The sequence below is a fragment of the Schistocerca americana genome, chromosome 3 (assembly GCF_021461395.2).
Source record: "Schistocerca americana isolate TAMUIC-IGC-003095 chromosome 3, iqSchAmer2.1, whole genome shotgun sequence".
Lineage (NCBI taxonomy): Eukaryota > Metazoa > Arthropoda > Insecta > Orthoptera > Acrididae > Schistocerca > Schistocerca americana.
Genome location: NC_060121.1, coordinates 698,735,566 through 698,762,621, shown reverse-complemented (window position 1 = coordinate 698,762,621; position 27,056 = coordinate 698,735,566). Strand labels below are relative to the sequence as shown.

General features: G+C 39.8%; 1 protein-coding gene across 4 annotated transcripts in view; it reads right to left on the bottom strand.

Annotated features, from left to right (window-relative positions):
- Nucleotides 1-27,056, bottom strand: part of LOC124607076 (zinc transporter ZIP11) — a 436,282-nt gene that overhangs the window by 330,836 nt on the left and 78,390 nt on the right. For all 4 annotated transcript variants that reach the window (XM_047139249.1, XM_047139250.1, XM_047139253.1 and 1 more), the window contains one exon: nt 11,424-11,493. In XM_047139249.1, coding sequence (XP_046995205.1) covers nt 11,424-11,493 — 70 coding nt within the window. The remainder of the gene's footprint in view (nt 1-11,423; nt 11,494-27,056) is intronic.

The window sequence follows — 27,056 nt, the reverse complement described above, 5'->3', positions numbered from 1 at the left end:
GGGATCGGTTATGGGACACATGTTACGGCGTCACTGAACTGACAATTTGGTAATGGAAGGAAGTGTAGGGGGCAAAAATTGTAGAGTGAGAGCAAGGGACGAATACAGTACGCAGGTTCAAACGGATGTAGGTTACAGTAGCTATTCAGAGATGAATAGACTTGCACAGAATAAAGTAGCGTGGAGAGCTGCATCAAACAAGCCTTCGCACTGAAGATCACAAGAAGTCATTCTTAAAAAAAAGAAACATTTAGATGTAAAAGTAGCTTCGGGCGTACGCCATGGGAGTGCTATCGCACAAATAGTGTTCACAGGATAAATAAATAATCTAGTGGATAGCATCGGAAATCGCATAAGGCTGTCTGAATATGACGCTGTTGTAAAGGGAGAAGTCACAATGGCAGGAAATGGTAACGAAATACAGGGAGATCTGCAAAGGATAGACGTTTAGTACAGGAATTGGCAGTTGACACTCAGGATTAATAAAATGTAACGTACTGCGCATGAACAGATGGGAAGTTTTTCTTTTTTTTTTTACTTCGCCAATTCCGAACAAAGAGCTGCATGCAGTCATATGCATTAAATATCTGGGAATATGTATACAGAGCGATTTAAAGTGGAATGACCATATACAACTAATCGTAGCAAAGGCAGATATCAGACGATATTCTTTGGAAGAATCGATAAGAAGTGTATTCCAATAACGAAGGAGGTGGATTAGTTAACTGTCATTCGACTGATACTGTAGTCCTGCTTGTCGTATGGGACCCCACCCCAGATAGGACTGGCAAAAGAAACAGAGAGGACCCAAAGAAGAACAGTGCGTTTCGTCAAAGGTTCGTGTCAGCGCGAAGGCGTCACGGAGATCCTCAGCCATCTCCAGTAGCAGATGCTACGTGAGAGGCGCTTTGCATTACGATGTGATTTACTGTTACAGATCCTCCTAGGTATATTTTGCGAAAAGACTAAAAAAGTAAGATCAGAAAGGTTCGAGCTCCTACGGAAACTCACCAACAGTCATTTCCACGTACTATTTGCTACTGGATCAGCAGATGCAGATGTAACGATGAATGTAATGATGAAAACTACTCATTTTGCGACAGGTAGTTATTTTATGACTCAAATTACATCGATAACAAGAACTGGCAGCTGCCTGATTCTTGTAATGTGGTGGGACGTGTGCACTTTTAAACTCGCTTTTCTCTCTTCGAGGAGTCTGCGATAAATTATGGTGAATAAGAAACAGAATGTATTTACATACTATGCACAAAATAATTAACACCAAAACTATTTAACATTGGACCTAATGAAAACACTTAGTTGAGATGTGACTCGACTTCACTATAAATCATGTCAGCATTGTTGAATGATGCTGATTATCATCGGAATATCATCGTAATGAAACTCACAAACTGCTACATTCCTGCCGATGGGTCTACGCTCAGATGTTTTTGCAACGTAAAATGACATGAGAAATAAGGCAGTGTATAATGGCAATATTACGATTCTGATCGTTAACTTTGCTTTATAGAATTTAATATTTTTACGCATTAACTAGTGTCGTTTCATATATGTAAAACGTTGTAATGAAATCAAACATAATATCTGGAGCAGAAACGACATCTTTGGTTTAAATATAATTTCGAAGAAACAGTGAAAACTGAGATTGTCCACCTATTCTAGGTCGCTGTGCATAATCAGCCCACGATTAAAATTTGTAACAGAACTTTTACCATTAATACCAAAAGGAAATTTTAATAGAAGAGAAAAATATTGTTGCCAGAAGTGGCGGCTGGCTTCTAAAACTAAATGTAAAATGCCGACGAGGACTTACACACATGTACACAAAACGCACAGGCGACAACTCATTCCTTCGTGACGTTGACGTAAGAACTTAATTCTGATAAGCAATTAACTGCTGTGTTTCCGATGAGGCAATAACAGTTATTAGCGGTGGTACTGCAACTGTTTGGTGCCCGTTTCTCTGAACTGAGAATCTGTTAACTGCACAAGAAATCCGATATGGTGGAAGTCATATTTAGCACTTCAAAGGCATTGCAATCAATCACACACTACATCAACGCCAAACAAGAGGTAACATTTTATTCTTGTGAAATTATTAAATTCTTTCTAGCAGTCAAGAATTCCATGTTTTGTAGATAAGACCTTTCAAGACTCTTACACGAATTTCTGTCTATTTAACAGATATACAATTAATTTGTTTCCAGGACGACTTTCCTGGCATTTATTTGAACGTATATGAACTGCGCTTTAATGGAGTAACAGTGCTTGCTTCAACAGCCTAATCAATAGATCCAATATTTGACATTGTGGAGCTTCGCACAAATAATTAACAGCCGCACTGCACAAAAGCTGGATTGATCGCTGATCAAAAGACCATGCTTCAAAACAGAATGACTTTATTGCTCGTCGTATGACGCATATAACGCATTTTAGTCGTCTTCAGATATCTAGGAGCAACCTGTTGCACATAGATATAAATGTTTCAAAATGTGCACGTAACAATCATAAACAGACTGTGTGTTTCGCACATTTAGTTTTCACATAATAATTAAATTTAATGTTACTAATTATGGTCGAAAGGCAGTAAGGAGCTTAATACTGTATATGCACTATTTGAGATTCTTCCTGTCTTTCGACCGCGCGCTACACACACACACACACACACACACACACACACACACACACACACACGCACACACCTGGCTATCTCCAAGAATTAGTCTGATAGCCATTTAGCACAGGTGTCCTGATATATTTATTTTAAAACCAAAAAGAGTGTTGTATAATTAACAGGAGGATCTGAACAGCATAAATAAATTAATGTCCAGCTACCAGCTGAGCCGAAATTCTTCCGGCGTCACTTCGGCGGCTTCCGCATACATTTGTCTACTCAGTTTTTCAAACAACTTCTCGCTTGCATCACAAGGCTGGGTGGAAGGATCATCCGCCCCCCTCCCCCCCCCCCCCCCCACACACACACAGAAAGAAATCTTCCCCGATTACTGGAAATCGAACTGAGGTCCTCTGCCTCAGACCTCAGAGGCCGGGTAGCTCCTCTCACTACACAAGGAGGCGGTCCAAAGACCGTAAGACCTAATGAGTAATAGTAACAGAGCTGCAGTCTAAACTCGCCGAAAACAAAAGCAACCGCAGGGAAGCTGTAGGTTAATGAATTCATGGAAATGGGCAGGTAAGGGCGGTACGAGAAAACGAAAAGAACAGAGCAGACTGGGAGGGTGACGCTCTCGTGGTATAGCGACAGCACGTGCGCCATGGACTGACGAAACCCGAGGCGGCGCATGCGCAATACAACGGATGGCCGTCATTATGGGAACATCCGCGAGGCTAGGCGAGTGCGACAGGGCCCAGAGATCGCGCCGCCTGCAGGCCTGCCCTTGGCGGAAAGCTCACCCTTCCCTTAGCGCAACATGAGGCAGCTGCGCCCTTCTCAATATACAGCTGCCGTTTCTCCTTCCTTTTGTTCCCTTCTAGAAAGGTGGTCATCGCAAATCCGAGGGCACCTCTGCCGCAACGGTCGCGCACACGGCGATAAACCAGGTGCGCCGGGGCAACGACCCTTCCGAAAAGGCGCATGCAATGCCGCATTTTCCAACAAGAAAAAAGAAAGACTGCAACTCAGTGTATAACCATCATCGACAACATTACAGATTGAAGCACTACATAAAACAATGATGCGGAAGAAATTGAAGGAAATAGCCCAGCATCTATTTGAAATACATCGAAATCCTTCTGGGTAGGAGTCCAGTATCTTTACACACGTACTTCACTTGGTACTATAAATAAAGGCGAAGTGTGATGTGAAGGGGGGGGGGGAAAGAAACACACACACAAATCCAGATGTATGGGAACCAACCACATTAGATCCGAATCATGCCTTACAGTTATTAGTATTCATAGAATAACAATCCTGATGGAATAAATATAGATGGCCTGCTCATTAAAACGAACTGCAGACACGGCATAACAACTGAGGATCTGGACTACATATATCACAAGTCACAAAAAGCTGACTGAAAACTAAATGACAGTTTCGAAAGGAGGTCGCTGCAATTACATGACCCGCAAGCAAACTGGTCATACTGATCCCTAGATATGATATTAGAACAACACAAGCCCACACTGTGATTGCTATTCACATGTCTTATAGATCTCTTTGGGCACAATACCATAGAGAGAGTTGCCAGAGGCTCTACTGTCACGCCCAAGTTCCTGGTACAACGGAAATCTGGACCAGATGAACGAACACTGGGAGTAGTAGACTACGAAGAACTCGCGCAATGGCATCACGCCTTGCGGCGAGTTCAGGCATCTCCGTGCTGGACCTTACTACACAAAAATTGGCAACACAAACACCAAGACTGATCTCAGACATCCAACTAATTCTTTTTATTCAGGAACAATAAATACAAAAACCTTAGCATTTAAAGCTAGATTAGTGGAGTTGGGACAACAGTTCAATAACATAAAATGCAAGGTAGCAGGCTTATGGCAAATACGAAATTTTCTTGGTTTTGCTTATAACTTTTGACTTGGAGACCCATAGTCTTGGAATGATTATCTCAAACTGATACAACTGGCATTCTCTATAACTTCATACAGATTGTTAACATCATTAAAGAACTATCCTGTACCCATTTGTGGTATGGTTTCCATTAAGACTTCAGGATAGAGGGAGATTCAGAATTGAAAGATGAATCAGACAAGAAGGCTCCATGTCACCAAAAGTATTACTAACAGTCCTGGAGGGAAGTTGCTGATAAACTAGGAATACAAAGGTGAATATGTGTTAATGAAAGATATTTGATGCACCTTCGATTTCCTGATGTCTTTGTATTGTTTGTCTGCAGTCAACAGTGCCAGTTTTTAACTATCCCCAGACTCTCACACCATGATGGTAGGCAGTACTTGTGAATGTAGCAGGTACTGTAAAACCACAATGTTTGTGGAGTTACAACAACCAAAACTGGTTACCATCAAAATAAATGTTATGGTGGTAGAGATTGCTTGTGTCCGTTTTTAAAGTAGTTTTTTTCCAGACTGCTGTTCCCATGAGAAATGTTCTCAAAAATTACTGAAATTGATATGGGTGGAGCATACAGAAAGGCAAAAAGATAGTAGATTGACAAAGAACTTTGTTTGCTGGATTCCAAGAGTTATGAAAAGACATATTTTTACCTAATGGAAATTGAGTAATTGTCACTAAAAACTTCATAAAGGCATTAGACAACCAGATGAAAAGCAGTAGAGTCATATCTCAATGAGGAACAGGAAACTTTCAGTACAGGGCAGAAGCATGCAAATGAATTATGGCTCAAGTTTAAAAGAATAATTACCATGCACTGGACATGTGTGTACCCAGTATAGCGGTTCATAATGGGAGAGACCTCCATAACACACAGTCACTATGAAGAACTTCTGAATAAACAGAGACTACTGCATAACAGGTGTAAAACAAAGTTTGGGGTTACAGATAGAGAGATACTGAAAGAAACACATTTGGCTGTCAAGAGGGCAATGTGTGAAGCCTTCAATGACTACTGTGGCAGAATACTGTCAAATGAGCTTCCACGAAACTCAAAGAAATTCTGGTCACATGTAAAGGCTGTTAGTGGCACCACAGTTAGCATCCAGTAACTTGCAAATGAGGCAGAAATATTGCTCAAGTGCGTAGGAGCTGCACCAAATACAACTAACAGGGGATATTGAAAATACAGATGTAAGCAGTACAAATAGTCATGTGTTCATTTGACTTATGGGACACTGTCGCAGAGATGCTGAAGAAACTGAACAGGCAGACTCTTGAAGACATATGTAAACTATCCCGAGAAAACCCACTTACTAAATTTCAAGAACCGGCTATAGGGAATATATTACAACAAACCCCTATATATCACTCTCACTTCACAGTGGTTGCCAGAGTACATATGTACATGTAGAAGTAAGAAACAATCTGGAGTTACATGGATGCATAGAGTCTAAGGACATATGTCATAATTCTCTGAAACTAGAAGGGCATCATATAGCTAAAGTAGGTGTCAAGTAAGCTGAGGAGGATGATACATGTATCATTCTGCAAGCCATTGTGCAGTCTATTGCACAGTGTACTCCATACCAATATTAGCTATTCCCTTTCTGCTCCATTCACCTATGCGGCGACTGAAAAATATATACCTCTGCATGTGCTACAATCTCTCTTCAACTTATTCTCACTAAGTGACATATATAGTGGTGGATGGAAGAATTGTTGGTCAATCTTGTTCCAAAACAGGTTCTCTCAATTTATTCAACATAATTTAGCTGTAACAATGTCCCTATTTTTCACATATTCCCATTAAATTTCCCTTTAAAAGTCTGTTATACTTTAATACAGGATATACTCATCTGTTACAATGCTAGCAGAGTGTCTACATATTCTTCCGATGTACACTTGTCAAGCTGACTTGGTAAGGCTCCAAATCAAAGCACTCTACAGTATATGACATTTGAATCTTATATAAGCTGTTTTCTTAACAAATGCACCACGCTTTCACAAAATTATATCAACAAATCAGTGTCTTCCTCCTGCTTTCTCTATCACTGATTTCACAAATTCTTTCCATTTGATGTTGCTTCCTAATGTTAGTCATACAAATTTAAACTATGTTACAGGTCCAAGAAATTTACTGCTAGTCCTGTAATCTGATTATTCATTTCTCATTCTGCATTTCATTTCCTCATAATCTTTCAATGATTTTCCACACACACACACACACACACACACACACACACACACACACACACACACACACACACACACTAGCAACAAGAAGGATATTCTAATTCTTGGAGAAAATGATTAAGTTAATACACAGAATAAATGAAAAGCTGAATGTTAACTATAACCCTTCACTTTGTTCGGTTGACATATCTATCAATTTTTGTGGAAGAAAATCTGATGTCAATAATATTTTCACAGTCTTATAAGCCATAAGTTTCAAATCTTTGAATTTTCTGAAAAATTTTAAATATTTGTCAAAGTGATGAATTGCCTAGTTAACTGGGAAAAATACAATAAATACTCAAAACAAAACATTTTAATCAATGTATATGTGGCTTGTAAATGAAAATCTTCAGAAGTAAATGCTGCATTCTTAATGCAGATGAAACTGCAAACAGGTTCAAATTATGCATCTGGCTAGTGATGTAAACTGATCGAGTCTACAATGCATTCAACTTCAGAAACTTTGAACCATGCCTACTGAAGAAACGTTTTGCTTTTTAAATTTCACATTATATTTTTTTTCTAATTCATTCTCACTAAACTGGATTTTTCATTGACTGTTAAATAAATAACAACAATACAAAATTAGTAGACAAGGAAAACAGGACAGGAAATCACAGCAGAAAGTCAACAAGCGAGTTTGCTCATACTCCTCTTCCACTGCATACGCAGAGATTCCAAACTGGGTATATGTCACACTTTCTTTGGACATAACAGCATCTACCTTAAGGGATACACAAACTGGAAGTGCAATTACAGTATAATTGCAAGGTATATTCAACATCCATGATGTATGATACTTTTAAACTTTCTATAAAACAGCAAATTCAACTGAGAAAATTGTTAACATTAGAAGAAACAAAGGATGGCTGGTACTTACCTCCAAGGTGCCCAACTCCCAGTACTGATGATAAAATGCGTAAACTAAGAAATTAAAACTAATATTTCTACTTTTGAAACTATATGTTCCTCTATGAAAAGTGGAGGAGAGGAGTAGGTCACTCAGACCCTAGGTTTAAGGGGATTCACCAAAATTATCTTTTAATACTAATTCAATAGTAAGTGCATTCCTACTTAACTTTCATATGATATGCAAAATCAACAGGATGCATTTTTTCATTTCAGTACACCTCAGTGGTGCACATATATTGCTACAATTTGATAGTGCAATTCTATAGCATCAGTCACTTCATCTGGCACTAAGAACTACACAGAATTCCATAGTATATCTTCTGAGCCAAATGCAATATTTCTTCTAGTGACCAGGAAATACATCCTCAGACATTCATGTTAAATAAAAATCAGTGAAGATACTGCACATAGAGTGGAGTTCAGCTGAACCAATCTCTTTGTTTTTGCTTTATATTTGCTTGGAGTGAAGCATTAACTGCGTGAAATTCATATTATCAGGCGGAATATACATTTATAGTTGAATTGTTTAACAGCTGCCTTCAGTATCAGAACATCTAATGTAACAATATATTGCTCAATATACTTTTGTTTCAGCAGTGCATGATTATTGATTAAATCTTTATGCATAGCCAAGGGACAAATGTCTGAACAGAGTATCACAAGCTCAAAATGCTCCATCGTGCAATCACAGGATCAACAGTGAAAGCACTTACTTGGCAACAAGTGTTGTGAGTAGGGTATCCATGCTATGGTTACAACCAAATACTTCTTCGTGTTTCGAGTGGTATAAATACTGAGGAGACCCCTGGGTGATGAATGGTCAACAGGTAAAGAAATTAAATTGAAAATATTGCCAATCTTTGAGACAGTATCCTTCACAATCAACTAACCGTAAAACATACACACATCTACAGTTTCCCCTCTTTTCACACCAGTTAGGGCCCCAGCACTGCAGGGACAGTTGCCCCCCCCCCCCTCTCTCTCTCTCTCTCTCTCTCTTCTCTCCCTCTCCCTCTCCCTCCCCCCCCCCCCCCCCCTCTCTCTGAAGCAATCAAACCTCCTACACAGTGAGCACTCATCTTCACTACTTCCCATATTTAAGATTCAAATCATTTTTTTCCTTTTTTTCCAGGAGAGCTGGGACAGAACCAGACAGGAATGAAACTCCTCAAATTATTGTCTGCCATTATATTCTTACTACAGCAAAAACTACTGAATTTGTGACAACAATCCCAAGTAACTATTCACGCCCAGTTGTCACTTATAATCATCTTACTGCTGTCAGAATTAACTATCACAGCATCAAAGCATACATATTTCTCAGACTTACATCTGCATGAAAATTGACCAGAGCTTCATTTGTAGAACGGTTGCTAAGTATTTATTATTATGAAGTCAACTCAGAACTAAGCCACAGAATTTCGCATGTCATCCATTGACTCATTAAGAAACCACATCGATGATGATGTAAGAGGATTTATTTATAACCATTTTAACTATAAATAATACTAAACTTTCAGATACAAGTGCTGCCCCTGGAGTTAACACATGAGCTTTAAGAAACAACTGTCAGAATTCTTACTACTTTCATTCTTATGGTTATTTGGCAAATTCTTATCCTCTCCATAACATTTGAACACCCATTCTAAACAATATTTCTGATAGATGCATAACTTTCAGGCAGGAACATAAACAATCAGCTACTGTCACATATACAAATTCAATATTCTTGTTTCTATACTGAGAATGTGGAAATGATACACAAGGTTTGTCCTTGTGAGTATAGGAGATCTTTAGATCCTGGCACAAAAGTGTTACACAGGAATAAGATTATATCTGCTTGGCATCTCCAGGATTGCTATACCAAAAACTGAGCAGTAGAAGTTTCCCATTAAGATGGAAGCAGTTTTTCAATGATTCCAAATAACATTTTTCAATGAAGACAGTGAATTTTTGTGTTATGAACTAATTTCATTCTACTGATACAGATGCAATTTATTTATACAAACATTGTGAGTTGATAAGAATATGCTTGAGATAATATCTTCTTTAACTCACTTCCACTCGAAAGTCTTACTGCACGCTCTAAGACACATTAGGGCTGCCGAAAACCTCAAAATACATGTACACTTGACAGCACACAAAATGGCTATGGTTGAAATTTGAATTATCCTCCATATTATACAGGAGTCAATCACATTATTGGTTGTACAGATCTGCTCATAAATGAAAAGAACACTAATGAGTGTGTGACAAAACAAGCTGGGATGTTTTTTTTTTTTTTTACTTCCTGTCTTGTTTTGCCATCTGCCTCCCTAAAATTCATTTTTTCACTTTTAACTAATTACCATTAACATACATGAGCATAATCTGCATTTTCATACAAGAGAAAGGTTGGCCCTCAGTTTTAGAGAATACAACGCCAGGTCTAATTTTGTGCCAAGATCTATGCATGTAATTGATTTTCTAATTTATTTCCACTATTCCTAGTTAATACTTTTGTAACAGGGTGAAATGAGTAATTGCTTCATAACTTAAATTCTCTTGTTGACTTATAAACAAATATAAATTCTGTACTAACTGTAAACATTTGGAGGAACAACTAATAATATTCTTCAAGGATCTATTTGGCTCTATTCGAAAACATGTTATCAAATCCAGCTCTTCATTAATTCCAAAGTAATTAACAGTTTTGTCAAAAGTATTGTTTGCGTAACAATATCTGTTAATTTCATCAAACAAATAATTCGGCCTAACTCTTGCAGTAGAAAAAAACTGTTAAAAAGACACAATTTTTCGATGTATTCAGTTAATTTGATGAATTAAGTTTTAATAATAATTTCTGTAAATTAAACATCAATCATTGTATAGTTTCAGTGCCTATTATTATGAGGATATATACGGGCCCAATTTTTGGTCCCGAGCCGGTCAGTCCACGGCCGAGTTTCAGACAAGAAACTTGTGTTGTTTAGATCAATAACAATGCAGCAACTTAACTGTGAAATAAGTGTAACACAATTAGCTGTGTGTTAAAACAATGACAGTGTCTGTTCCATATGTACCATTTTATTCTTCAAGAATTGTGAACTATGTGGCTAGACTTTTTACTGCTCATAGATGTTCCACAGTAAACTACTGTAGCAGTATGTGGATGGTTGCCTGCAACCTATTAATGAGGCTTATTGAAAGTTAATGAATAGTGCACTAGCCATATAACTGTGTATTAATGGGGGGTTGTGAACAGTGATAGTAAAGAACTGTGAAACGCAAATGTGCACGTGTTGGCTACATCATTTAAAGTAGTCAGTGTTGAACTTCCAACACCCATTTTTCAGCCAGTGTAGCAATGCAGTACATTGACACTGAGGACAATCAATGAGGAAATAAAGTAGACAAATGTCACAAGTGTAGTTACAAGAGTAATGCCTTTTTGGCACTTAACCACAGGACACTCCATCTAAAAATACACAAGAAAACTGCACCATGTCATTTGTAGCATTTCAGAGACAGTAAACAGAAAAATAAGGCATGTCACATTTCATTCACATCAGTGCTGTACCAGGCTTTAATTTAGGCTGTGATTCCCGCAAGTCAATCTCTTTGTTGAAAGTACAAGCCATTAACAGCAAAATGAGTAACTTCTACATGTGATACGAAAAGAGACTCCAGTGAAAGTAAGAAAATACAAACAAAATATGGAACATACCTTGCATTTTCAAATGTTGCAGATGGAGAACTGCCAATGGCACCAAAGCCTACACCCACAGCAAGACCCTCTGTAAACACATGGGTATAGATGTAAGTATAAATTATACATTGGAAATGTTTCTTACATATATTACCACACCTGAATTTGTCAAGAGGACAATATCTGTGTGTTTTTATAATAAGAGTTATGTTTCAGGTTTTTCAACATCTGCCATCACAATCATCATCATCATCATCATCATCATCATCATCATCTATTCCCAACTTCACAACGTTTGGAACACGCATGTATAAACCACTTCCAGGTCATTCTATCCTTACATAGTTCTTGCCAATGTCTCTGAAGACATTTCTCACAAATATTATGAGGTCTTACTCTAGGTCTTTGGCATGAAGCACATCTTCCAAAATGTTGTTTCAGGTTCTTAGATGAGGGGTTGGTCTTCAGAAGACTTCAATTATGCTGCCCACATTCTCTCTATTTGCTTCTCCCAGTATATTCATACTGTAGACCAAATATCTCATTTCGGTTTGAGGGTGATTTCAAATTTATTTTTATCTTTATTACAATAATTTGAAATTGCTATCACCTGTCCTGTTGGTCAGAATTATCACTACCGGAAGGACATCTTTCAAAGCTATGTGCAATGTTTAAGAAGCTGATTGCAGTGCAACATATAACTTTGTTAAAGTGATGTGTTGTGCAACATCTATAGCACCGATGAATGATGATTGCCACTTAGCCATGTGGGCTCAATAGTCAATTGATTTCCTCCCTCTGGGATCGTCCTCGCCTCTTTACTATGGACCTCGTGAGTGGCACACTCGTTAGCAATAAAAGTGCGAGGTGGGAAGCCTTTGTCATCAGTGAGGTCGGTGGGGAACTGGAATTTGTTTTGGAAGTGCAAGTGGCTCGAGGCTTTTGATGGTGTGGGAACCAATGGTCAAGCATGATGATGGTGGAGCTTCTGGTTCACAAGCGGTCACTGTCTGTGCTGCCAAGTAGTTTCTGTTAGTGGCCATACTAGCACAGTTTGGAGACAGTGGCTATGAGCAGTTACCTTTGCCTGTATCTGTACTTTTGATTTCAATGTAATGACAAGTGGTTTTTATAATTAATGGTAACTGCATATGAGAAGTTCTTCTGAACTTCAGTAAATTCTTCTAAACTTCAGCGCATTTGGCCGATTGTATCTGTGCGTTAAATGATCACCGATTTTAATAACTGCCTGTTGAAAGCTGTTGTCTTGATGCTTCCCTTTAAATATTACTGTTTGCTGTTTGTAATAAAAAGCTGTTCTTGGTTTTAGTGCAATAACAGGTGTTCTGAGACATTGAACTAACTTCTCTGTGAACTTACCTCTGCAGCTGACTATTCAGTCAGTGTTGTTTGTTGAAGGTCTGTACCATGATATCTATTTGACGGTAATTAATTAAAAGCGTGGTAACTGTTTGAATAGAATTTGTTTGGTGCTGGACTTCATAATTTTTCTTTTCCTTTCCTCTAAACCTGCTGAACACTGTAGCAACCACGCATCACAGTTTCATCTATCACCCACTAAGCATGTACTGCCCCTTTGACATCGAGGTCATCACAATCAGAGAACAAGCTTGGTCTGTTACAAGGATGGGGAAGGAAATTTGCCATACCATTTCAAAAGAATGATTCTGTAATCTGCCTGAAGCAATTTAGAGTAATCACAGAAAACCTAAATCTGGCTGCCCAATTGCAGATTTCAATGGGTGTCCTCCTGAATGTGAATCCAATGTTCACCATCGTAAAAACACATTTTTTTTTTAGTTTGAATAGTGAATCCATAATTGCGTTCCGTTTGGGAGTTTTATCTTGTTTACGAATGAAATCTGCTGTAGATGGACACAGAACTTCTGCAATGCAGGATGACAATAGCTTATTGTTTTATTACAATTCGTGATATCTGGTGGCTTGGCATCTTGTCCTGCCTGGGAGATGTGCTGTGCACATAGAACGACAAGTACTGAGACCAGCATTACGTCACAAACACGAAAAGAAGCTGAACTGTCACTCTAAAGAGAACTGTGATTCAAATTATACTGAGTGTGTGTAATGTATGAGGTATATTGTAATTGATAGATTACTATACTCACATATGAGAAGAAGCATTATTTATCAGTTCAGTAGCATGTCAAAAATTAGATAAGTACTTTCTGATTTTTAGCACAGATATAGCTGCAGTGAACAAGAAGTTATTTATCACAACTATATGGCTTTGTTGGATGATAATTCAACAGATATTAATCGATAATTTAAGGGTATCAGAGATAGCAACCTGTACTCATATAACATTTCCAATTACAAGACACATCGTGGTGTATCTAAGTGATTAGTAAGATGGCTGAATGGTAACATAAAAAATATGTGGTGTGACAATATTCACAGCTCACACAATCCTATGTAAGACAACATATTTCTTCCATCCAAGATAAATTTAAAGAGTAGTGTGGTTTCAAATACAAGTTATCGAAGATAGAAATTTGTGAAACAAATGTGGTGGCCTCAGCACCCCACATCTCTGCACAGTGAACTGGCCACACCACTGCAGGAATTTACAAGCAGCACAACAACACAATACCTGCAGAAGATTACAAGTGTGTTCTTAGACTGGTTCAACAATAGAATCAGAGTACTTGGACCATAGTTGCTAAGCATTTAATTGTATAAAGTAAATCAGTGTTTCGACCACACCAGTCATGCTTATTCACTACATGTACTTCATGTTTCATGCTGAAGTGAAATATTGTGGGAATATCATGAAGTTACAATTAGATGATTACTTTAAAAAAAATAGTAGTGTAAAATTTTTCGGTTCTGTTGCTGAATTAAAAAACAAAAACAAAAAGAGAATGATAATTAAAGAAAGAAAAGAAGGAAAGAAGACATTGCATCTGAGGGAGTTAGCACATGAAAGTAATTAAGTTTTCTTCATTCCTGATAGGACATCAAACTTGCAATTGGTGTCTGCAGATTGAGCTTTGTGCCAGTTACCATGGGAAAACCATAATAATAATAACAATAATAATAATGATAATGGTGGTGGTGATGACACTGCGGCATAAAATACACAAATATAAATGTTTTTAAAAACTTTTACAATTTAATATTTTCTGTCAACATTCGTAAAATATGTGTATGTGAATTATTGTACTGAACCACGCATATAGTACCTGATCAAAAGTATCCGAACACCAAGTATCGGCCAAGAGAGCTCAATGACTTTTAATATGGACTAGTAATTGGATGTCACATGAGTAACAAATCTCCATCAGGGGCATTTCAACCCTTCTAAAGCTACCCAAGTCACCTTTTGGTGAAATGTAATGGAACAACCACAGCTAATCCAAGACCAGGCAGATATCACTCCTGTACTCACGGGCATGGACTGTCAAGCACTGTGAAGGGTGCTTGCAAAAAAATGCATGAAATCAGTGGAAAGAATCACTTGCTGTCCACTGTGTACCCAGACGTATATTCGACCTGGAGTCTCACTGACTGGAATAGAATTGTCTTCAGGTCTGAGTCCAGCTTTGAACTGAGCCTCAATGACCAGTGAAGATATGTCTGGAGGCACCCCGGACAGTGGTACGATATCAATCAGACTACCACCCACCACATAGCCCTATACAACCAGGAGTGAAGGTCTGAGGTACCATTTCTTTTCATAGCAGGACCTCTTTGGTTGTCATCCTCAACACCCTTACAGCATAGCAGTCTGTCGACAGTTTTCTATACTTCATTTTGTTGTCGTTCTTGGGAAGCCATCCTGTACTTACACTTCAGAAAGATAATGCCTGCAGCATGCACTGCCTGTCTCCATGCTTGCCAAACGCTACCTTGGCCAGCAAGGTCACCAGGTCTCTCGCCAACTGAGAATGTTTGGAGCATTATGAGCAGGGCTCTCCACTCAGTTCGGGATTTTGATGCGCTAACTTGCCAATTGGACAGAATTTGGCACAATATCCTTCAGGAGGACATTCAACAACTCTATCAATCAATGCCAAGCCAAATAACTGTTTGATTAGGGTTGGTGGTGGACCAATGCATTATTGACTTGCTCAATTTGTGAAGCTCTTTCTTTTGAATGAATCATCCATTTCGATAATTCCTTCATCATGTGTCAGAGAAAGAGAGAGAGAGAGAGAGAGAGAGAGAGAGAGAGAAGAAAAGAAAGAGTGCAATTGCACTGGATGTTATGGAGATGAAAAAGCATGAAGGACTGGATGACGACTGTCTCGGGCTTTGTGGGTCAACTAATACTTTACACAAAAGATAAAGAACTTTTATTTTTTTATTTTGCTACATGTGTCTAGAAGTGAGAATACACTATGTGTAAGCACTCATCTAAAATACTGACAGACAACACTTGGCAACAGGAAGGATAACATTACATTTATCCCCTTATGAAGTTTGTCATGAAGAACCAGATGCAATTTGAACATAACAGTAGATTCATATTATAATACTAGGAAGAAAAATGGCCTGAACTATCCACGAGTTAAACTTCCTTTCTCACAACATAAAAGTAAAGACCCATAAAAATATTTATCAGCTTGATTTGAGTAAATATGCTCGGGATTAATGAAACCAGTTTTGAAAGCACATTTTGAAAACATTTGTGCTTGACAGCTTATTCTGTTCCAGAGGTGAACATGTGAAAAGTTAATATCAATGTGTAGTTTGGTAACATTTATTGAATATCACTGTGGATTAAGGTTACAAACAAGTTTTATAATTAATGTTCAGTCACATTCAAAACACCTTGCTAAATAATTATGAAATGTAGGAGTCTAAGCTTGCTAAGCTTGTGAAAAATGTGCCAAAGGTGTTTTGTCTGCAGCAAAGTATGGACATAAATGGATTTAGTGTGTCCAACTGCTTGGTGCCTGAATTGCACAATTACTAAAGCCCACAGTGTTAGTACTTTTATGTAAACATGCATCATCATGTAGATATTCATACACTCCACTTACATGTTTCTATACAGTGATGGCTTGTAAAGCCAGTCCAAAGACTGGTTTGATGCAATTCTCCATGCTACCCTATCCTGTGCAAGCCTCTTCATCTTCAAATAACTTCTGCTTATTGCATTTATCACTTGGGCTCCTAATGATGATCCCTTGATGTTCCAGAATGTGCCCTATCAAATAATCCCTTCTTTCAGTCACATTATGCCACAAATTTCTTTTCTCCCCAGTCCTATTCTGTTCCTTCTCTTTGGTTACATGATCTACCCATCAAACTTCAGCATTCTTCCGTAACAAACACCACATTTCAAAAGCTTCTGTTTTCTTCTTGTCTGACACGTTTATCACCCACATTTCACTTCCGTGTGTGCCTGTAATCCTGACAAATAACTTCAGAGAAGATTTCCTAACACACACAAAAAAAACTACATCTGATGTTAACAAACTTTTATATCCTCTCTGTTTTTGCCATTGAAAGTTATTTTACGGCCCAAATATCAAAACTCAACAACTACTTTTGGTGTCTCATTTCCTAATTTAATTCCTTCAGCATCGCCTGGTTTAATTCGACTATGTTCCATTATCCTTGTTTTGCTTTTGTTGATATTCATCTTATATTCTTATTTCAAAACACTGTCTATTCCATTCAACTGTTCTTCAAAGTCCTTTACTGTCTCTGATAGAATTACAATGCCATCAGCAAACTGTAAAGTTTTTCTCTCTTCTCCCTGAACTTCAATTCTTTCTCCGAGATATTCTTTGGTTTCCTTCACTGGTTACTCATTGTACAGATTGAGTAATACTGGAAATTGGCTACAGCCCAGTCTCACAACCTTCTCAGCCGTTGCTTCCCTTTCATGCCCCTCGACTCACATAACTGCCATCTGGTATTTGTACAAGTTTTAAATAGCCTTTATTTCCTGTGTTTAACCAATACTACCTTCAATATTTCAAATAGTGTATTCCTGTGAACACTGTCAAAAGCTTTCTCTAACCCTACAAAAGCTATGAACATACGTTAGTCTTTTCTTATATTTCTCCTGAATCTAAACTGATCCTCCCTGAGGTCGGCATCTGCCAATCTTTTACTGTTGTGTAAATAATTTGTATTAGTATTTTGCAACCATGACTTAGTACATTGATACTTCGGTAATATTTACACCTGTCAGCACATGCTTTCTTTGAATTGGAATTGCCTATCTCTTACATCTTCCATAACAGGCAGAACTGTTTTGTTACGGATGGGTGTCCCAAGGATATTGGTAGTTCTGATGGAATGTCATCCACTCTAGGTGCCTTATTTTGACTTAGGTCTTTCAGTTGTCTGTCAAATTCTTCTCGCACTATCGTATCTCCCATTTCATCTTCACCTATGTCCTCTTTCTTTTCAATATCAACTTCAAGTACATTTCCCTTGGGTAGTCGCTCCATAAAGTCCTTCACAACCTTTCAGCTTTCCGTTCTTAGCACCAAGTGAGCTGTCGATATTCATACAACTGCATCTCTTTTGTAGAAAGACCTCTTTAATTTTCCTACAGATGATATCTACCTTGCCTCCACTGATGTGTACTTCTATATCCTTATATCTATCATTTAGTCATTCCTGTTTAGCCATTTGACACTTCATGTCGACATCATTCTTTAGACGTTTATGTTCTCTTTTGCCGGTTTCATTAGCTGCATTTTTATATTTTCTCCTTTAATCCATTAAATTCAATATATCCAGTGACACTCAAGGATTTCTATTAGACTTTATCTTTTTACCTATTTAACCCTCTGCTTCCTTCACTATTTCATCTCTCAAAGGAACCCATTCAACTTCTGCTATATGCCTTTCCCTTGCTGTAGTCATTTAGTCAATCATCGCCTAATGCTGCCTCTGAAACTTTCAACCGCCTTTGGTTCTTTCAACTTATCCAGATCCCATCTCCTTCATTTACTACCTCTTTGCAATTTCTTCAGGTTTAATCTACAGTTCATAAACAGTACCCATATACCCTTCAAAACGTCTTACAGCTTAAAATATCTGCCTGCAAAATCTGTCTTACCATTATACAATCAATCAGAAACCTTCTAGTCCCTCCAGGTCCCTTATGATCAAATTCTACCAGGTGGCTTCTCCTTTCATTTGTTTCCCTTAGTCCATATTCACCTACTATATTTGCTTCTCTTCCTTTTCCTTCCATCAAATTCCAGTCCCTCCTCAAAATCAAATTTTCGCCTCCCTTAACCACCTGAATAACTTCTTTTATCTCATCAAACATTTCACCAATCTCTTCATCATCTGCAAAGCTAGTTGGCATATAAACTTGTACTACGGTGTCGTGTGAGCTTCGTGTCTGTCTTGGGTACGATAATGCGTTTGCTATACTGTTAATAGTAGCTTACCTGCATTCCTACTTTCTTATTCGTTAACAGACATACTCCTGCATTACCCCTATTTGATTTTCTATTTATAACCGTCTACTCACCTGACCAGAAGTCCTATTCCTCCCGCCAGCAAACTTCACTAATTCCAAATACATCTGACTTCAACCTATCCATTTCCCTTTTTAACTTTTCTAACCTATCTGGATCACTAAGGGAATAGAAACATAGAAATCCAATTATGTTTCTCCTTGTAATACTTTTTGATAGTGGCTTCGCAGAAAGTCTCTTTCATGATATTTTGAATTGAAAGCTGATCTGTCAAAATTAATTATGTCATAAATAAATGTTGTAGGAAAGTTCTGGTAGAATCTAAATACTTTAATGAGCTGTCGATAGGAACACACAGAAAGAAATAAACCTTGCTAGCTTTTGGAAGAATCAGTTTTTGACCTAGAGTAAAATGTGTGCGTGTGCACAACCCTGGCCCCCCACATACACACACCTAGGCCCCTACATGTCTAGACAAACAGTGCCAGTGCTGCGTTTCACCAGCTGGTCTACACTGTGGTGGGGATTTGTGAAAGATGGGGTGGACTGGGGGGTGGGGGAGGCAAGAGGCAGGGAGAAGGGTTGAGGGGATAGGTGACTAGTGGCTCAGAGGGAGGCAGTTGGTTTGCCAGATAGGAATGTGGGAAGAAGAGGTGAGGCACAGTTGTTGGAGCTAGTGGGGAATGGTGCACAATGAAGATAACGTGGGGACATGAATTGGGAGGGGTGACTGGACAGGGGAAAGGGAAAGTGTTGGGTGGAGTGTGCAGAGATGATGTGTTACTGGAGATTGAGTCCAAGATAACTACAGAAGTGATGGATGTGTAACAAGGATAACTGCCATCTGCGTAGTTCAGAGAAACTGGTGGTTTAGCAAAGGATCCAAATGGTACAGGTTGTGAACAACCACTGAAACTGAGTATGTTGTGCTAAGCTGCATGTTGTGCCGCTGCATGGTCAACTTTTTTCTTGGCAACATTTTGGCAGTCGCCATTCATACTGGGGCACAGATGGTTGTTAGTCATATCAGAATAAAAACTGTGCAGCATTTGCAACAGAGTTGGTATGTGAAATGGCTGCTTTCACAGATGGGCTGCCTTTTGATGGGGTAAGATAGGCCTGTGATAGGACTGGATTAGAAAGTGCTGGATGGGTGTCTGGGCAAGTCTTGCTAGATGTTCTACATGTGGCAAGGGGTTAGGACTGGGAGTGGGAATGGCATAGGGATTAACTAGGGTGTTGTGTGGGTTGGGAGGGTGATGGAACACCACTTTGGGAAGAGTGGTGGTGGGGGGATCTTGGGTAAGATGTCTCTCATTTCAGAGCATGATGAGAGATAATCTGTCCTGATGAAGGATATGGTTCAGATCTTCCAGTCCTCTTTCATACAACGGAGGCACTCCTTTTTAGCTGATTCTTGGGAGGGGCGGAGGTGCATGGGGATATGTTATGGGAAATCTGATTGTGGACTCAGTCTGGAGGTTAGTGCCTGCCTGTGAAGGCCTTGCTGAGACATTCAACACACTGGTTAAGGCAGTTCTCATCACTGCAGATACAGCGTCCATGAGTGGCTATGCTGTATGGGAGGAACTTTTGAGTGTGGAGGGGATGGCAGTTGTCAAAATGCAGGTCCTGTTAGTGGTTAGTTGGTTAAATGTGTATGTGTGAATGGAGCCATCAGAGAGCTGAAGGTCAGCATCCAAGAAGGTAGCACATTGAGTTGAGGAGGACCAGGCCAAGTGGATGGCGAGCAGATGTTGAGGCTGTGAAGGAATGGGGGTAGGGTGTCTTGTCCCTGAGTTCGGAGCATGAACATATCATCAATGAACCTGAACCAAACTAGGGGTGGGAGTTTTGGGAGGTTAGAAAGGTTTCCTCTGGATGGTCCCACATACAGATTGGCATTGGAATGTGCAATGTGGGAGTCCAAGGCTGTGCCACAGATTTGTTTGTATACCTTCTCCTCGAAGGAAAAGTAGTAGTGAGTCAGGATATAGTAGGTAAGGTGTACAAAGAATGATGTGAGGGGTTCAGAGTCTGAAGGACATGGTGAGAGATAGTGTTCAATAGCAGCAAGGCCATCCATGGGCATGAAACTACAGTGACAAGTATGATGTGGTAAAGTGGGGGGAGGGGGTCACAGTTGGAAGTCAGTATGAACTGGGAGTGGTAAGTTCCAATGTTGGGATTAGGTTGGCGGGATTGGTGGCATGGGAGTATTTCACTGTGGGGATCAGGAGAAGGCAAGTAGGGTTTTAAGAATAATAAGAAGGTTACACTGGAGTGTGGTGCATAAGGTGAGGCCTTTGGAGGTTTTTGGTAGAAATTTTAACAACACTGTTTTGGGCTTGCTTGGATTCTGGGTTTTGTGGAGCGTTGGGAGGAAGTTTTGGAGGACATTGTAAATTGGAAAAGTCAGCTAGGCAGGGGCTGGGTACTGTGAGGGGTTGACGAGGTGGTTCACCGTGAGTAGGTTGGGTGTCCATGGATAGAACCACATCCTGGGAGCAACTGGTGAACTTCCAGGAATTCCTTACTTCAAATTTAGACTCACCATCCTTCCCCATGTCTCTTTCTAAGAACACTAACCTTACAACAGATGAAAGGATACCCATACACAGCAGATCCTGGCCTAATCATGCTCCTTGCAGACAAAGACTCTACCAGGGTTGTGATGAGTCAGTGACTACCCGACTGAAGAGGCCTCTGCAAACTTTCTTGACTTTTCTGCCTAGAAGATTGGCCATAGAGATCCCATCCTAGAAGTATAATATCACCTCTGACCCCTACTAAAATTCACAGGTTTTCTCTGGCCTTTCCCTGAACCCATCTACCCCCCCCCCCCTCCAACCCTATTTACAACCTGCACACCAATCTTTTCCATGCTCCCTAAAATCCAACAATCCTGGGTGCCCCATTGTAGCTGGCTATTCTGCTCCTGCTGAAACAACCTCTGCTTCTGTTGACCAACACCTCCAGCCAACAGCCAGAAATCTAGCCTCCCACACCAAAGATAATAACAACTTTCTCCAGCAAGTCTCCACCACCACCCAAACCCACGATCTCATTCCTTATACACCCTACCAGCTATATCCTGACTCAAAACTACCTTTCCTTTGAAGAGAAGGTATACAAACAAATTCACAGCACAGTCATAGGCACCCTCATCAGCCAATATGACCCTGGACTGGACCGACTGAACCACACATTTCACCAGGGTTTTGATTATTTCTTAGTGTGCCCTGGAATGAGAAACATCCTACCAAAGTGGTGTTCAATTGCCCACCCAACCCACACAACATCCTAGCCCATCACTATGCCACTCCCACTCCCACTCCCAAACCCTTGCCAAAGAGATCGTATTCCTGTGGTAAACCAATGTGCAAGACCTGCTCAATCCATCCATGCAGCACTTCCTACTCCAGTCTTGTCACAGGCTTATCCTATCCCATCAGAAGGTGGGCCACTTGTGAAAGCAGCCATGTCATAAACCAACTCTGTTGCAAACACTGCACAGCTTTTTATGTTGGTATGAGTGCCAACTAGCAGTCCATCAGGATGAATGGCCACTGTCAAACTGTTGCCATGAACAAAGTTGACTACCCATTGGCAACAACACGCAGCTGAGCACAACATACTCAATTTCAATGGCTGCTTCACAATCAAGACCATCTAGGTCCTTTCCTCTACCACCAGCTTCTCTGAACTATGCAGATGGGAGTTATCGTTGCAACACATTCTTCTCTCATGTAATCATCTTGGCCTCAATCTCTGGTAATCCACCATCCCCACACACTCCACCCAACAGTTTCCCTTTGCCCTGTCCTGTCACTCCCTCCCATTTCATGTTCCTGCATCATCTTCAGTGTGTACCGCAATCCACCAACTCCTACAACCTTGTAACACATACCTGACTTGTATGTCTGCCACCCCTCTCTCTGTATTACTAGTCAGCAAACTGACTGCCTCCCTCTGTGCCACTAGCCAGCATCAGCCACAAGCCATCTCCCTGCCTCTCACCTATCTCTCCCTCTACGCATCCCACCTGACACAACTCCCACCATAAACTAGGCCACCTGCTGAAACGCAGCACCAGCACTGCTTTTATAGCCAGCAAATTGTAATGGCACAGGCGTGCGTGCACATTTGTTTGTGCTTGCATTTCTACATCTATCTCTGCATCTACATGGATATCCTGCAAATCACATTTAAGTGCCTCGCAGAGGGTTCATTGAACCACCTTCACAATAATTCTCTATTACTCCAATCTCGTATAGCGCACAGAAAAAATGAACACCTGTATCTTTCCATGCAAACTCTGATTTCCCTTATTTTATTATTATGATCGTTTCTCCCTATGTAGGTTGGCGTTAACAAAATATTTTCGCATTTGGAGGAGAAAGTTGGTGATTGCAATTCTGTGAGAAGATTCCGCCACAGCAAAAAACGCCTCTGTTTTAATGATGTCCACCCCCAACATGCATCATTTTTGTGACACTCACTCCCATATTTCGCAATAATACATAACATGCTGCCCTTCTTTGAACTTGCTCGATGTACTCTGTCAATCCTATGTGGTTAGGATCCCACAATGTGCAGCAGTATTCTAAAAGAGGACGGACAAGCATAGGATAGGCAGTCTCGTTAGTAGATCTGTCACATTTTCTAAGTGTTCTGCCAATAAAACACAGTCTTCGGTTAGCCTTCGGGGTCACAACATTTTCTGTGTGTTCCTTCCAATTTAAGTTGTTCGTAATTGTAATTCCCAGGTATTTAGTTGAATTTACGACCCTTAGATTTTACAGACTTATTGTGCAACCAAAGTTTAATGAACTCCTTTTAGCACGCATGTGGATGACCTCACACTTTTCATTATTTAGGGACAATTGCCAATTTTCGCACCATACAGATATATTTTCTGAATCGTTTTGCAATTTGTTTTGATCTTCTGATGACTTTGCAGGTCAATAAATGACAGCAACATCTGCAAACAACCTAAGATGGCTGCTCAGATTGTCTCCCAAATCATTTATATAGTTAAGAAACAGCGAAGGACCTTGGGGAATGCCAGAAATCACTTCTGTTTTACTCAATTACTTTCCATCAATTACTACGAACTGTGACCTCTCGAAACCAGTCACATAGCTGAGATGATATTCCATTAGCACACAATTTCACTGCAAGCTGCTTGTGTTGTACAGTGTCAAAAGCCTTCTGGAAATCTAGAAATACAGAAGCCATATGAAATCCTTTGTCAATAGCACTCACCACTATGTGAGTAAAGTGCTAGTTGTGTTTCACAAGAACGATGTTTTCTAAATCTGTGTTCACTGTGTGTCAATAGACTGTTCTTGTCGAGGTAAATCATAATGTTTGAATACTAAGTGTGTTCCAAACTTCTGCTGCATGTCAACATTAATGATATGTGCCTGTAATTTAGTGGATTACTCCTACTACTTTTCTTGAATATTGGTGTGACCTGTACAACTTTCCAGTCTTTGGGTACGGATCTTTCGTCGAGCGAACTGTTGTATATCATTGTTACATAAGGAGCTACTTCATCAGCATACTCTGAAAGGAACCTAACTGGTATACAGTCTGGACTGAAAGACTTGCTTTTGTTAAATAATTTAAGTTGCTTCACTACTCCAAGGATATCTACTTCCACGTTACTCATGTTGGCAGCTGTTCTTGATTCGAATTCTGGAATATGTACTTTTGTCTTCTTTGGTGAAGGAATTTCGGAAGGCTGTGCTTTGTACTCTGCTTCAGCTGCACTGTCATCAATAGTATTTCTATTACTACCGCATAGAGAAGGCATTGCTTGTGTCTTGCGGCTAGCATACCTCACATATGACCAGAATCTCTTTGGATTTTCTGCCAGGTTTTGAGACAAAGTTTCATTGTGGAAACTATTATAAGCATTTTGCATTGAAGTCTGCACTAAATTCTGAGATTCTGTGCCAATCTTGGAGATTTTGTGTCCATTTAAATTTGCCATGTTTTTTCCCCCCTGCAACAGTGTTCTGACCCATTTTGTGTATCGAGGAGGATCAGCTCAGTCATTTGTTAATTTATTTGGTATAAATCTCTCAATTGTTGCTGACAGTATTTATTTGAATTCAAGCCACATCTGGTCTACATGCAGACTTAATTTGGAAGAAGGGGAGATTGTCTCTCAGGAAGGCATCAAGTGAATTTTTATCTGCTTTTCCGAGTAGGTATATTTTTCGTTTATTATTGGAGGAGTTGGGTGTTATAATATTCAACCTCGCTACAACAAGCCTGTGTTCACTAATCCCTGTATCAATTTTGATGCCTGTTATTAGTTTAGGATTATTTGTTGCTAAGAGATCAAGTGTAATTTCACAACCACTTACTATTTGCGTGAGCTCATGAACTAACTGCTCGAAAAAATTTTCAGAGAATGTATTTAGCACAGTTTCAGATGATGTTTTATGCATATTTCTCAATTTAGACATGTATTTTTGCCAGCATATCAAGAGTAAATTAAAGTCACCACCAACTATAACTGTATGAGTCGGATACATGTTTCAAATTAAAATCAAGTTTTCTTTGAATCTTCAACAATTGTATCATCTGTATTGGAAAGTCGGTAAAAGGATCCAATTATTATTTTATTCCAGTTGCCAAGAGTGACCTCTGCCCATACCAGCTCACCGGAGCTACCTACTTCAATTTCGTGACAAGATAAACTACTTCTAACACCAACATACATGCCACCACCAACTGTATTTAGCCTATCCTTTCAGAACATCATTAGGTTCTACGTAAAAATATCAGCTGAACTTATCTCCAGCTTCAGCCAGCTTCCAGTGCCTGTAATGATTTGAGCATCTACATTCTTCCTGTGTTCGGCCTGCAACTTTTGAGACTCTGTGTGTGTGTGTGTGTGTGTGTGTGTGTGTGTGTGTGTGTGTGCGCGCGCTCACTTGTGCACATGGGCTTATCAATGATTCAAAACTTCTGCTTATCAGTGAGTGGTCCCCTTTACCCTAAAAATATATAAAAAATACTTAGTTTGATGGTGTTTATTTGGAGTGGATGTTTCCAAATATACTATGCCATGTGATTCACCTTCAAGTAAATCTTCATGATGAATAAGGTCCTGTACTATGCAAAAACAAATAATGCAGTTCAATATGTATGTATGTTTAAGAAAGTACTATGTAAGGAGCAGACATTGTAGGTTTGCTTCTGAGTTGCCTCTTCCTTCAATATTTTTTAGATAACTGCTGTTTACTTCCAGGTTGTCGGTTGCCATAGTTTATACACCCAGTTCTTATTCGAGTCATTCCCTGGCTGAAAACACTAACCATAACTATCAAAAAATGGTAAATCCAGATTAAATGTAACAATATTATGAAAAGAAAAGCTACTCACCACATAGTGGAGATGCTGAGTCGCAGATAGGCGCAACAAAAAGACTGTCACAAATAAAGCTTTCGGTCAGTAAGGCATTTGTCAACAATAGATGACATGCACGCACACGCACTCGCGCCCGCGGGCGAGCCCAAGGCCCCCCCCACCCACACACACAAATGCAACTCACACACGACTGCAATCTCAGGCAACTGAAACCACACTGCAAGCAGCAGCACCAGTGCATGATGGGAGTGGTGACTGGGTGGGGATACGGAGGAGGCTGGGTTGGGGAGGAGAAGGGGTAGTGTGGTACGGGTGGCGGACAGTGAAGTGCTGCAGGTTAGATGGAGGGCTGGGGAGTGGTGGTGAGCAGGTGGGGGAAGTAGTGGAAAAGGAGAGAAATAAAAATACTGTGTGTGTTGGTGGAATGCAGCTGTGTAATGCTGGAATGGGAACAGGGAAGGGGCTGGAGGGGTTAGGACAGTGACTAATGAAGGTTGAGGTCAGGATGGTTATGGGATCACAGGATGTATTGCATGGAAAGTTCCCACCTGGGCAGTTCAGAAAAGCTGGTTTTGGTGGAAAGGATCCATAGTACACAGTCTATGAAGCAGTCACTGAAATGAAGGATGTCATTCTTGGCAGCGTGCTCAACAACATGATGGTCCACTTGTTTCTTGGTGACAGTTTGTCGGTGGCCATTCATGCAGACAGATAGCTTGTTGGTTGTCATGCCCAAATAGAATGCAGCACAGTGGTTGCAGCTTAGCTTGTAGATCACATGACTGGTTTCATAGGTAGCCCTGCCTTTGATGGGATAGGTGAT